The 14,718-nt window shown below is 36.8% G+C and overlaps 1 protein-coding gene across 1 annotated transcript in view; it reads left to right on the forward strand.

The window, feature by feature from the left end:
• XIRP2 (xin actin binding repeat containing 2) overlaps window positions 1-14,718 on the forward strand; it is a 375,441-nt gene that overhangs the window by 53,086 nt on the left and 307,637 nt on the right. Inside the window, exon 2 of the mRNA XM_042952574.1 lies at window positions 11,287-11,706. Coding sequence (XP_042808508.1) covers window positions 11,305-11,706 — 402 coding nt within the window. The 5' untranslated portion in view covers window positions 11,287-11,304. The remainder of the gene's footprint in view (window positions 1-11,286; window positions 11,707-14,718) is intronic.

Raw genomic sequence — 14,718 nt, forward strand, 5'->3', positions numbered from 1 at the left:
TTAAGAGGACGGTGGGTGTTGGGAAAAGAGAGAAAATATAGAAACCAATGACATAATGAACATGGAGACAGGCATTAGGTGATTTTTCACACACAAAGATAAATTTATTTATAGCCAAAATAATTGTACAAAGCAGCCTTGTCATGCATGCAAGACCCTCTGCAGCATGCCATGCTTTCAGAACTTCAAGATAAATAGTAAATGATCAGATAAGTGTGAAACAGCATTACAGAAGCCCCTGAAGAAGTCCACCTGCCTGCATCTGGCAAAAGGCTTTCCATCCAGGTCCTTACAGGAAATATGTTGAGGAGTCTTCTCAAGTCTTGGAGCTGAATTTGTATTCTTTTCTGAAATAACTTATGGCTAGTTGCTTGAGTTTAGAGCAAAGGAAGCAATAAAAGTGAATATCAGCTTCAGATTCTGTGTGTGTCTCTCTCTGCCCCTCCCCCTCTTGCATTCTGTCTCTCAAAAATAAGTAAAATGAAAAAAATGACATCACTTGTGGTTGGGCTCAGGTATTATATCATAAATGTATATATGTATACCTTCATTATGTGTATGTATTCATATAAACATATACACAAAAACCACCGGAGGGGAAAAGGAGGGATCACATGCTGATTCTGGGGGAGGGTTTGGTAGTGCTGTAATTTAAAACAAAGATGACTGCAGTAAACTGACTCTTGGGCTTAAATTACCTTCAATGGTCATTCTCTGCTTAGGGAAAACTGAGAATATTGGAATTTGATGCTATAAATATTAGAGTAACGAATGAGAAATTTAAAAATATTACAAATACAACCATAATTGTTGTGAAAGTCATTATTTCCTTCCTTCCATGAAAGGTGGTAAACAGTTTAAACTCATGCTGCCAAAGACAGTATTTATTTTTCTCTTTGAAAGTGTAGAAAAGCCAGTTGCCTCAAATCCCAATATGTAAACACTATTGTTTTCATTTTTTAAAACCCATAGTTAAGAACCCATAGTTCTTAAACCCATGCATGTATTTTGAAATAATGCAATACATTACCTACTGTGCATTTCTTTGCTTAATATTATAAATTTATTTTAATATTTCTATGTGTACTCCATATTTACTAGTTCCAATGGCTACCTAACTTTACTACGTGGCTATACTATAATGTAATAAGGCATTCCTCTTGCGTTGAATTTTAGGGTTTTCCTTTTCTTTTAATGACTATAAAAATGCTGCAGGGGTATTTGCATATAAAGAATGTCCTTCTATTAAATTTTTTACTTCTGGATAAATTTCCCTTTTTGGAACTGTAGGTTGAAAGTGTCAGCACTTTTGTCACCCTTGCCATGTATCAGGTTGTTTAAAATTTTCCACTTGCTGTCATCTGTACTAATCCTATTTCTTCTATTTGGGGATGTGTTTCAAATTGATAAATCACTCTGTTTTAAACTTGAAACACTCTTAGTAGAAAAGTGTACCAAAACATGTCTTCAAATACAAGAAACAAGAGTTATGATTTACAAGAAGTCTTAATAAATCAACCAATGAGACTATTTACTAAGCTTGTTTAAGATTTGACTTAAGGGAATTTCAGTAGAACAGAAAAGCATTTGGTAATTTTTCTTCGCACCAAGAGTTGCTCAAAGACTTAATTTTTCTTTGAACACATTGGTGTGCTTGACAGGTAAAATCGTTGTTCTTGTCATTTTATGAAATGGGCCACAAACCTTATATTATTATCATAATTAGAGATAAACCCACTGCTACAATAATGAAGGCAAGAGGAAATTCTTAGAATTACAGAGATCACAACTTGTAAGAAGTTTTGTGAGAATCCAGTTTTTAATACATTGGCAACTTAGTTTTTGATAAAGCTTTTCTTTCCCATCTGAAAAATGTTTCCTTCTACACACCTGATACTATTTTCACAGAAGCTAGCAGATCACCTGGCAGCAACATGAACTAAAGGGCCTGGAATCCTAATGTGAATATCAGTTCATATGCATATACAAAATCTTGACAGATTGTATTTCTGTCTGTCCATGAGAACATTGGTTCTCTTTATTAGTGTTTCTCCAAGAATGGGTTTCAGATCACCTTCTTCAAAATCACCTTGGGTATTTACTAAATAGTAAGCTCTAACATCTTTGGTTAAGTCAGGAGTGCTTCTCCGAGTGAGTCATTAGCATTAGGAGATACCAGCCCAGGAGAGGGAAGAATACTGAGGCATAAGGGAGGGTATTTGCAAAGGTCCTGTGGCAGGACAGGAAATAGGAACTGCATGAGACTGAAAGGGCAGAGGAAATAAGTCCTAGAGAGAGAAAATGATGGAGGGGAGTCTTGTTTGAAAGTCCCTTTAGGAGCCTGGGTGACTCAGTTGAGCGTCAGACTTTGGCTCAGGTCATGATCTCCCTGCTTGTGGGTTTGAGCCTCCCATCAGGCTCTCCACTGTCAGCACAGAGATCACTTTAGATCCTCTGTTTCCCTCTCTCTCTGCCTCTTAATCCTCCCTAAAAAATAATAAAATAAACATTAAAAAAAGAGAAAATCCCTTAAATTCCAAAACCATCCCCTCAGCAAGGAAAAATGCAGAGTCACATACTTAGGTGAAACCAAAACATTTTCTGAGTCATCTGTGACAGTTGAAAACAGCGTGCATTTCTGTGGAAATGCCAACAGTGGTTTTATTCCGCCCTGATGCTTTTTTTTTTTAGGTCATTGGTTAATCCTGTAGTTTCTATGGACATTTTTCAGTTTTATCCTACCTCAGTCTACCTTGCTGCAACCTCAGTCTCAATGATTCAATGTAGTGATATCCTAACCTAGAGGAGAACCACTGGACAGAGACAACCAAAGTCCAGAATTCCTGAACTTCACGTTGTTCCTGAGCACTGCTCCCCTGTGTTGCTAGATAATATGGTGGGCAGGCCTTGGGGTCTGGGAATGGAAGTAAATCCTACATGAATTAAAGTCTGTCTCATTGAGTGTGAAAGAAGATGCATCAACCCATTGGTAACGTCTGCAGCACGGTCACAGTGAGATCACCTGTGTAGCTCCTTGGGAATCTTTATTTCTTCTCAGTTGTTTTTGGTTTTGTTTTGTTTTTTAATTAAATGACCCTTGTTGTATAAAATATCCACTTATCTTCCTTAGTTCATATATATCCAGATTTTTACTTACTATGCAATTCTCCAAAGGCTGGGAAGGTCTTCTCATATTATGTATAAATGTTTCAGCTTATCATGTGGTCTTTCACAGATTCAAGTCCATGTTCTAATAAAAATATGAAAATATTATTTGTTAAATATAATTATTAAATACTTTTTAAAGACATGTCAAATTCATGACTGAGCTGAATAATCAATTTTTACTGCTATATATATACTAAGAAGGACTCTGAGGCTTGCCTTTTACAGTGATTTTTGCTTTATGTTAACATTTATCAAAATGACTTTGATGGAAGACAACACCTGAACATATTAAGAGCAATTTATGATAAAAGATTCTCTCATTAAATAAGTTTAGAACAACAATTACTTGGGCTTGGATATTATGGGATGAATATTATGTTTTTAAATTTTGTTTATCTAGATAATTCTTGCTGTAATGTTTTCTGAAGAACATCATGGAAGACTAGAGTTCAGTGGGACACTTTTCAGTAAATGCTGTCCTCTGTCACGTTGGTTGTCATTCCCGAGGGACTATGGGAAGAAGAGTTATTACCAACCACACATCACACACCAGCACAGTTGGTAATAAGGGGAACAGGGGCATGCACTATCATGACAATACTAAAAACATGTACCCTTATGACCTGCTGTTGAAATTAGATAGTAAGCATCTCTTATTAAACAAGAGTATTATAGCCATGTGGGTCCAATCAGGAAATAGAAACCACACAACAGTCTAAACAGGAGAAATTTAATATAAATGATTAACATCTACAATAAAAGTGTAACCATAATATATAAAAACACAATTTATGGTACCCTAGGTCTGAGGAAGAATAACCAAGGAAGGACAGATTTACAAAGGATTCAGACTTGAGTTGGGGAAGGTGTGGTTCAGCCCGAGCCTAGCTAACCAGCTTGCTGGTATAGCCAGGCTGCAGATGCTCGCAGAGTTTCTAGACAAGCAATAGGCCACCCCCCAGGGTGCACACTGAAAAGGTGATCAGCAACTAGCAGGAAGGCCATGCGCTGGGAGTCATAGCCCTTATCTTGTCAAGAGGCATTCAGAGCACATGAGCTATTGTAGGGACTGGCAGAGGGAGCAGCAGATCTGTGTTGATCTCCTGGGCCACACGCAGGCTGCATGTGGGTTGCTCAGGAGCTTGCAGAGTCAACAGCTGCTTTCTGTGATAGCCTCCAGGTCACTGACAGCTATAAGATTTGTTTCCATGTTGAGCGGGCTATGGAAGGATTATCCCCAGACTAAGGTCGTAAGATCATAGAGGGGTGGCATTCTATCCCTGTGGCTGGACAGGCTCCACTGACTGGATGTTCTCATATCATAAAACCCCTGACACCCTACCCTCACAAGAAATTGCAGAGAGCCTCTTCCTCCTGCACTGACCCTCCAGCGCCCTCTACTGAGAAAGCTAAACATTGTACGCACTTTAAAGGAGAAATACTTAAAGGAATTCAGTATTTTATCATGGAACATATATTGAAAAGTACACGGGGGGAGCTGAGCAGCAATAAATTGACAACTGACACAAAGATGTCACTTAACCATTCATAATGGTGGCCAGTGCAGCAGAGGGACTTACCACCCCATGTCACTGCACGTGAATGCTGGTATTACCGTCTATGTTTCTCACTGTGCTCTCCAAGTAGAATAAAACCCAAAGGAGTGACTTCAAATCACATGTCTGTTTGGTTTTGAACATTTTATTTTTATTTACTTATATATATATTTTTAAAGTTTATTTATTTATTTTGAGAGGGAGAGAGAGAACAAGCATGGGAGGGGCAGGGAGAGAGGGAGACAGAATCCTGAGCAGGCTCTGAGCTATCAGAGCAGAGCCTGACACAGGGCTCCATCTCATGAACTGTGAGACTGTGACCTGAGCTAAAATCAAGAGCTGGAGACTTAACCAACTGAGACACCCAGGTGCCCCATTAATATTTTATTTTTAAATAATTCTAGATTCACAAGAAGTTGCCAACACTGTGCAGCGAGAGCTAGTGAACACTGCTTAGGTTCCTTCAATTGTTACATCTTACATGAGTGCATAGTATATTATCAGACATAGGAAATTGACATCGACACAATGTGTATTATAGTCTTATGCCATTTTATCACGTGTAGGTTGTTACACTTTTATCATAGTTGTAATAGAGATCAGAACTTTTTCAACCCCACCTCACGCCTCAAATATCTCTCTTAGGCTACCTCTTTGTAGTCATACCTATCTTGCCCTCCACATTTACAACACTGGCAACCACTAACCTGTTCTGCACATCTATAATTTGTCATTTCAAAGATGTTATGCAAAGGCAATCATACAGTATGTGACCTTCTGAGATTTTTTTCACTCAGCATAATACTCTTTCATAAGTATGTGGATAATGGTTTTTATGTTCTCTGCAATCTCTATCAGTATTAAATATCAGTATTAATATACTATAAAATATCAGTATTTTAGATATTTACATTTCATGTAATAATTGATATTATAGGGCTTAACCCTGTCATTTTAGTTTGTTTTATATTTGTTCTCTTTGTTTGTTTCCTTTTCTCTAACTTCTGTGAGTTACTTGAATATTTCTTAAAATACATTTTGATTTATCTATTTTTTTAACATGATTTAATTTTTTTTTAGTGATTTCTAAAATATCACATTATATATGTATAACTTGTCACAGTCTCTTGGTGTCAGCATTTTGCCAGTTGAAGTATAGAAACTTTATCTTTTATTCCTTTACCCTCCCTAATTTATAGTATAACTTTTTAAATAACTCCACTACATGCACTGAGAACCATAGCGGACAATGTTGAACTTTTTGCTTCAACAGTCAACCACAGTTTAGGAAATTTAAGAGGAGAAAGTATAATGTATTTATCCATGATTCTTCTCTTTTTATTGTTCTCTCTTCATTCTTGATGTTCCAAAATTCTTTCTGTTATAGTTTCCTTTGTTTCAAGAATTCTTTTAACTATGCTTTTAGGGTAAATTTGGTGGCAATGAATTCTTTTAGTTTTTCTTCAGCTGAATGTCTTCATTTTTCTTTCATCCCTAGAAGGATAATTTCTGTAGAAATAAAATTTGGAGTGACAATTATTTTCTCTTTTTTTTGTTTGTTTATTTGAGAGAGAGTGCGAAAGTGTGAGCAGGGGAGGGGCAGAGAGAGAGAATCCCAAGCAGGGTCCATGCTGTCAGCACAAAGCCCAAGGCGGAGCTCCATCAGGAGCCATGAGATCATGACCTGAGTCAAAATCAAGAGTCTGATGCTCAACTGACTCAGCCACACATGTGCCCCCAACAGTTATTTTCTTATAGCCTTTGAAAATATTGTGTCATTTCCTCCTTACCTCCATGATTTCTGACAAAATATCCATTGTCATTTAAATTGTTTTTCCCCCTAAGGTGAGAGGTGATTTCTTTCTTACTGCCTGCAAGACTTTTTTTTTTTTTTTAATTTTGTTTTCTGAAATTGGATTTTGATGTGTCTTGGGGGTTAGCTCGACTTTTTTAATCCATAGGTGCATGTCTTTTGCCAAATTTTGGGAATTTCCAAGCATGATCTCTTTGACTAGTTTTTCAGCACCACCATCTTTCTCCTCTTCTGAGACCTCAGTGATATGAATGTTAGATCTTTGGTCCTTATGATCTCTGGTCCTTAAGGTTCTATATTTTTTTCTTTCTTTCACTATATTTTCTTTGTTGTTTACAGTGGGTAATTTCTTTTTTTTAATGTTTATTTATTTTGAGAGAGAGAACAAGCACGCAAGCAGGGGAGGGACAGAGAGAGGGGGACAGAGGATTCGAAGTGGTCTCTGCATTGACAGCACTGAGCCCCATGTGGGCTTGAACTCACAAATCATGAAATCATGACCTGAGCTGAAGTTGGACGCTCAATTGACTGAGCCACCCAGGTGCCCCTACATTGGGTAATTTCTAACATTCTATCCTCAGATTTATCAATCTTTTTCTTTTGTCCTTTCCATTATTCTGAGACCATCAGTGAATTTTTTTATTGGTGAATTTTTTATTTTGATTATTGATATCTCAATTGTGAAATTTCTATTTGATTATCCTTTATATCTTCTGTTTGCTAAGAATTTTCCATTGTTAAAAGAATTTCAAGCATGTTTGCAATTACTCATCAATGCAATTTTATGATGACTACTTTCAGTCATCATAATTCTTTCAGAGGATTCCAAATATCTGAGTCATCTCAGTATTGGTGTCTACTGATTGTTTTTCTCCTCAAGTTAGGTTTTCCTGGCTCTTAGTATGACCGGTCATTTTCTTTTCTTTTCTTTTCTTTTCTTTTCTTTTCTTTTCTTTTCTTTTCTTTTCTTTTCTGTCCTTTTCTTTTCTTTTCTTTTCTTTTCTTTTCTTTTCTTTTCCTTTTTTGAGGGGGAGGCACAAGTGAGCAAGGGGCAGAGAGAGAAAGAGAAAGAGGGAGGACCTGTGATTTCAATTATATCCTGGACATTTGGGTGATTCTGTTATAAAATTTGGAACTTATATCTATTTCAGAAGATGAAGGAGAAAAAGCTTTATTATTTTCAAATGGGAGTAGAATTCCAATTTACCCAGTTAGTCTCCTTTGACTCCCAGGAGAGGAATGTTCCATTACTGTTAGGTGAAGTGGGATTTCATTAATATCACCCTGACTTTCAGGGATGGAGAGAACTACCTCCCATCCCCAACCCCCAGTGTTATTGGTCTTTTCATGGGCTCCTCTGACACCACCGTTGGAAGAGAAACTTCACTAACAGTGGATGATGGTGAAAGTTTTAGCTGCCAACTCCATGTCTTCTGATGTGAGCAGGAAAGGGGAGAAGGAGAAACATCTCATTACCTCTAGATGGTGCAGAACTACGTGATCCTCACCTAGCCTTCACTGACATCTTGGAGATCTTGTTATCATTGAGTAGGGATGAAGACCCTTGCTCTCCACTCAGTCTTCTCTGATACCATCATTGTGGTAGGAGGGAGAGGGGACAACAAGGAGCAATGGTGGCATTTTTCATGGTGTTTGTGATAAATATATAATGATCTTGCACACATCTCCCAAAATCTTGGAATCTCTGGAGGGTAAGAATATCTTCTGTATGCTAATGAGATGAGTGGTAGCTAGGGTCCTAAATAGCTTCATGATGGGGATTGTTCACCAGAAAAATGAAAACATGGTTAGAGAGTTAGAACTTTTAACCCCATCCCTGATCTCTGAGGAGGGGAAAGGAGCTGGATGTTGAGCTAATCACCAACAGCCAATGATTTAATCAATCATTGCTATAATGAAGCTTCCATAAAATCCCCTAAACAACCCAGAGCTTCTGAGGTGGTGAACACACCAGGATGCCGAGAGGGCATGGAGGTTCTGCACCACCCAGTTCATACTTTACCATGTGCATCACATCCATTTAGCTATTCCTGAGTTGTATCCCTTGTAATGAACAGGTAAATATAAGTAAAGTGTCATTCTAAGTTCTGTGAGTCGTTTTAACAAATTATCCAACCTGAGTAAGAGGGACCATGGGAACCCTCAACTGATAGCCAGTTGGTCAGAAGTACAGGTGGCAACCTGGGACTTCACTGGTCTCTGAAGTGGGGACAGCCTTATGGGACTGAGATCCTAATCTTTGGAATCTGTGCTAATGCCAATTAGTTAATCATAGGACACCTAGTTAGAGGCCAGAGAGTTGGAGAATTAGTTGATGTGGGGGAAAAAAACCTCACACATATCTTGAGCAAAAATAGTTCAGTATTTACCTGGAGGATGGCAATCATGGTCCAAAATTTCCTGTTATGCTAAGTTGCCCCATTTCCTGTTTCTTTGGCTAGAGAGAAGGCTTTCCTTGGGGAAGTTTCTTTGTTCCCATTAGAAGTCTTTGGGTTAGTCTTCCAGCAACAAGTTTTGGCTACATAAGACTGAAAGAGTTCATTACCATATTGCTCCTCAAATCTCAGAGTACCTAGGCAATCTGTCTCTTACATTTGCTTTATATATAATTTCCAAGGGTTTTAGCCATATTTAATAGGAAGAATAGAGAAAAGTGTGTCTATTCGTCTTTATGTAGAATCAGAAGTTCCAAATCAGTTTTAAAGATTAGGATTTTTTTTTCTGTAGGAGAACAAAAAAATGGTTTTCCTCCGCTACTTTGCAATTTTTCTTCCTCCTACATTTCTGTTCCTAACTCTGCAAGTTTGGCTGAGGAATAATTCTTTCATTAAATAACCTCATGAGGTCACTATTACCAGCTGTGACAATGTCTCAGTCATTCCCTTGTTAATAAGATCTTTTCTTAAGTCCATTTACACATGAGTCACAGACATTTCCAGCATATGTTGATTAGATTCTCAGCATATGCTAATCAGTTTCCCAAACAGATATTCAGGTCTTGCTGGGTGCTACTGTTTTTTGAGATTTTCTATAATAAGTGACTAATCCAAACTTATTAATTAGCAATATTATTAAAGCCAAAATTTCCAGTCTGTTCAGTCTATGGATTTGTGACTTAAAATACTCTCATCCTTCTTCCAAGCACTCCTATCTAGGAAGCTTATGTGTAGCATGAATATGGGACTGATTCAAATGATGTTTTAGCAAGAGATGGAGCGCAGAGTGTAATTAAGAGCTATGGGTGGGTTTCTAATACACCCTGGAAGTTTTATATGCATTATCTAATGTATTTTTCAGAATAAAGCCATGATGTTTATAAATCCATTTTAGAAATTAAGCTTTTGTAAGGCCTCACTGTTAGTAAAACCCAACCCAAGTTTGAACTCCTGCTGTAAGTGGAGCACACCAACAGTCCATGACCCATTAGTAGACCATTAAATCAATTTAGCGGGTAGCATTTCTTTTTTTAAGTGAAGGCTATCAGAGTGGAAAACATCACCAGACAATTCACATAATAAAAGACAGTATTTAGTGAAACCAAAAATGTTTTTCTTATTTATTTATGTACTATGCGAGCTGAGTCCCAATACATAGAATGTGTCTTACAATGGGGTTTGCAGTCAAAGAAGTCTGGAGACCCGTTGTATTAGGTGACCTTTTGAGATACTTCCAGGCCTTAATCTAAGTGAGATTGTTTATCATACACACTGTGCAAATACTTTTGCAGAAAAATGCATCATCCCTCAAGAGCAAAATTAATTAATTCATTCATTCGTTCGTTCATTCCAAAATTTATTTATTAAAGCCCCAAGTTTGTAGTGTAGAATCTCTGGGTTAGAATAGAATGTAGCCATTTCTATGGCAAAAATTTATGCTAGCGTGTAACTCTTGCTGTCTATGATTTGTGTTTGGATGTGTGGGTTTGTTTCTGGCAAGGATACATTTTGCCATTTGATTTTTTTTTCCTCTTCACCACAAAACTCTAAAACAAGGTGAAGTTCTCATCAATTTCACAATAAGATTTGAATTGGATGCTAAAATTACAAAAGAGGCATTAGTCTGCAGTGGCTAAGAGGGCAGGTTCTGGAGTCACAAAGATGCATTTCAAATCCAGACTCTGTCACTGAGAACCCTGGGCAAAGTACTTTTCAGTTTCCTTTCCTGGAAGATAATAATCATAGTAGCAACTAACTCATTCTGATGATGTTAGGATTAAAATGAGATTCATATAAAGTTTTTTATCAAAGGATTTGCCATATAGCAGGAACTTAATAGCTGTTAGCAATTAGTCTATTCCTTGTGAAGTAAGACATTTGTAGAAACCAGTCATTTCAAAAGAAGTCCTGAATTGTTACGAACCTTTTAATTTCATATTAGACTTGCTAAATTGCTTTTTCTCAGAATATACTAAACAATGAATGAACGTTGTCTGAGTTTTACATAGTAAATAATTGGTGGGTGATTTTATAAAGAAAGAAAGGGGGAAAAATCGCTTCGTCTTGGTTTTTGTCTCTACTTTTAAATGTCCATGGCTGTACAAACCAGTCGTCTCCATAATCTAATTCTAAGTCAACTGGCATACTTTGTAGGGTCAAGAGCCAGACATTACATAGCAAAGCTGGATTTCTATACTGTAACACCAACCCCAAGAGCTGGCACTCCAGGTATTTTGAAAATGCTTCACACACCTGACCGCATCTTTGACAAAAGACACTTTTGATATTGCAGGACAACCTGGAGCCGTCCATGTTCCTGATACAGAAGGGCTCCCTGAACCTCCTGAGGCAGAAGTGGGAATCCAGCGAGTACCACAAAAGTGAGTGTTGCCCTGGGGGTAGTCGTTGCAGGCTCTTCCAGCCTCGAGAAAGCAAATTGCTTGACCCCAAAGTAGAGGGAGTGTCAGCACCTGGACCTCCAGACGCCCCTGGCATGCCCCTCAGTGTAGGAGAGGAGATGTTGAACTCAGAGCGTGAGGACGAGAGTGACAACTCCAGGGAATATCGCCCACCTGAAGTGCTAAAAGAGGATTCCTTGACTGGTCGGCGCAGGATCGAGCGCTTCTCCATTGCCCTTGATGAGCTGAGAAGCGTGTTTGAGGCTCCCAGGAGTGGAAACAGACCAGCTAGACCAGCAGAATATTGCCAAAAGGTAAGGATTGAGAGTCGAAATTTCCAGTTGACAAGCTAGGCAACTAGCTTCACCTGCCGCTTATTTTTAAGCACGTGATGTTTTTTGGTTGCTTCTGGGTGTGCGTGTTTTCCCCTCACCTATACTCTAGACAAATGTCCTAAGGCAGCTGTGTAATATACAGTGTGAAATGTGGCATCCTCTATCCTTGACTTCTTCTATGGTCTATTCAAGTGGGGACTCAATTTCCTTTTACTCCTGCAAAAACAGCTCTGATAGGCTGTATCTTTTTGTACATGCCTTGTTTCCATAACTAGGTTGCGAGTTCCTTAGAGGTAGGGACAATTCCTTAGGGCTTTGCGCTTCAAACATTTAACAAATGGTGCTATGTTTAGCTAGAGCTCAGTGAGGATTTATCCATAATGATAGTGAAATGGAACCACAGTGAACTAGATTTCAACCTAAAACCTGCCATTTACTTCTAGAGCTGCATGACACTTAACCTTGAGAATGCAGATGTCTTAATCTGCTTTACAGGGATCTCGTGAGGATTATTGATAATATATTTAAACTACTAGGCACAGAGTCTGAAATATTTTGTGGTAGATGATGATTGTGCTTCAGTGATTTTGGTGTACTATAATGTCACATGTAAAATATGTCTATTAGCTAAAGGCGACTTTTAATCAAATGCAGGAAACAGGATTAGCAACATTATTAATGAAGACCACATTTATACTTCTGTTTTCAATTAAAAACAACTGTTTAAATTAGAATTGCTTGAATTTATTGCACCCATTAGGGCCCCTACATAAGAGATAATAATTTAATTTAATAAAGAATAAATGATCTGAGGTTTTCCAGTGGGAAGCAAACTCCTTGCTTTGTTAATTTTTTTTTAATCTAGTGACACTTATCAGGAAGGTACAGTCCTATTCTTCTTAATGGATAACTAGCTTTCATAAGATTCACAGAAATAGAAAATTTTTCAAAATAAATTATTTCCCTAATACTTGTCTCGAGTTTCCCTATTGGGACATATTTATTATTTACAATGAGACTATTTTTCTATCTCAAGTAACTCAACTTGATTTAATGAGAATAAGGACTATGAAGTTATATTTATGAATGAAGTTATGTTAAAACTAGAGGGCTTCTCAAAAAATGCAACTACCTGCTAATCCCTAATTTGAGAACTTCCTTTCCCTCTTTATTATACAAGCACAATCCTTTTGTTTGTAGTTGTATAATATCTCTCAATTGGATGTCTAGGTATTAGATTATACTTAACATAAATATTTACAATGTCATTTATTTTTTATCTTCATAAATTAAGGAAAGCAAAGCTATAGAAAAGGATTTCTATTTAATATCTGTTGACTTTAGTGTTAACAATTTTGGACATTTACTGAAGATAATTGACAAAAGAAATGGCCAAAAGTAGAAAAATTAATCCTTCTAAATTATGTAATATAACTTATCCTTATCTGGAGTAGGGGTAGCTGTTTAAATGTAATAGTACAATGAATAGAAATGAATATTAGAATAGTAGAAATGAATCATTAATAAGGGGCTCTGTTTGACATATTGGATTACTACTATTGGTGTGGAACGTGACTTTGGATCTAGTTCCCATAAAATGATTATGGAAAGAAATAGATATATTAAGCCAATATTTAGGTAGTAAAAATGAGATTTGGTCAGCATGTTTAGTACACTGTATTCTAGGTATTCTATGGTACCAGGTCATGAAATGTTTTTTTCTTTAAATGTATGAAGTATGTATTGTGCATTTAGACATTTCTCATCCACAGCAGATACACCTGATTTTTAGAATTGGTTTACATAAATGAGTATTAGGAGTGTTTACAAAAACCTATGTAAATTTCATATGACTTCTAGAACAAGGAGAAAGAAAGAAGGAAAAGAAAAATGAGAACCCAGTGAGGAATTAACTTCCTTTCTTCTAGTGAACTATTTTGCTGTGTTATTATGCATGTGAATAGAATCCTAGAAGAATCCTAGCTCAACTTAATTTGAAATTGGATAGTTCACACCAAAGCATAGTAATTCTATGCAACTTAACCCTTTGTTTCTATAGATCTTTTTCTTCCTTTTCATATCAGCACTTTGTTATTATTATAAAGTAATGAGGTAATATTTATTTGTATGGATATGTAAACATACTTTAGTTACTTTATAACTATGATACTTATATTTATGGAGACTCTCTATTGAGATGTTGGTGATGTGGGGAAAGGTATTCAATATTTATGATATTAAAATCAAGGACAGAAAATCATTTCAGATAAAGTTCTCAAAACCTGGCAAATCATCTCAACAATAATAAACAATAAATTGCATTTTGATGTTGCTGTAGAAGGAAACTATTTTTTTTTAATGTTTATTTTGTTTTTGAGAGAAAGAGAGGGGATGAACAGAATAAGAGAGAGAGCGGGGTCAGAGGATCTGAAGCAGGCTCTGTGCTGACAGCAGTGAGCCTGATGTGGGGCTTGAATTCACAAACTGAGATTATGACCTGAGCTGAAGTTGAATGCTCAATTGACTGAGCCACCCAGGCACCCCAGGAAACTCTTTAGCAATAAGCATTTGTTTAGAAAAAACTTATAAAATTATTGAAGTTCATTGTATAATTGTAGATTTTTTAAATTATGGTATACACACACATACACATATCTGTTTAAAGCATTTTCAGCAAAAAAATAGAAGTATGTCTTTTCACACATAGCTCATTTTATTGAGGTTCACTGTATTGCACTTTGCAGAGATTGCATTTTTTTACACATTGAAGGTTGATGGCAGCCCTACATTAAACAAGTCTGTCAGCACCATTTTTCCAACAGGATTTGCTCATTTCATGTCTCTATGTCACATTTTGGTAATGTTTGAAATATTGCAAACTTTTCCATTATTATTATTATATCTGTTATGGTGATCTGTTGTCAGTGATTATGACTTGCTGAAAACTGATACAATGGTGAGTGTATTTTATCAATAAAGTATTTTTTAATT

Source organism: Panthera leo, chromosome C1, assembly GCF_018350215.1.
Source record: "Panthera leo isolate Ple1 chromosome C1, P.leo_Ple1_pat1.1, whole genome shotgun sequence".
NCBI classification, from domain to species: Eukaryota; Metazoa; Chordata; class Mammalia; order Carnivora; family Felidae; genus Panthera; species Panthera leo.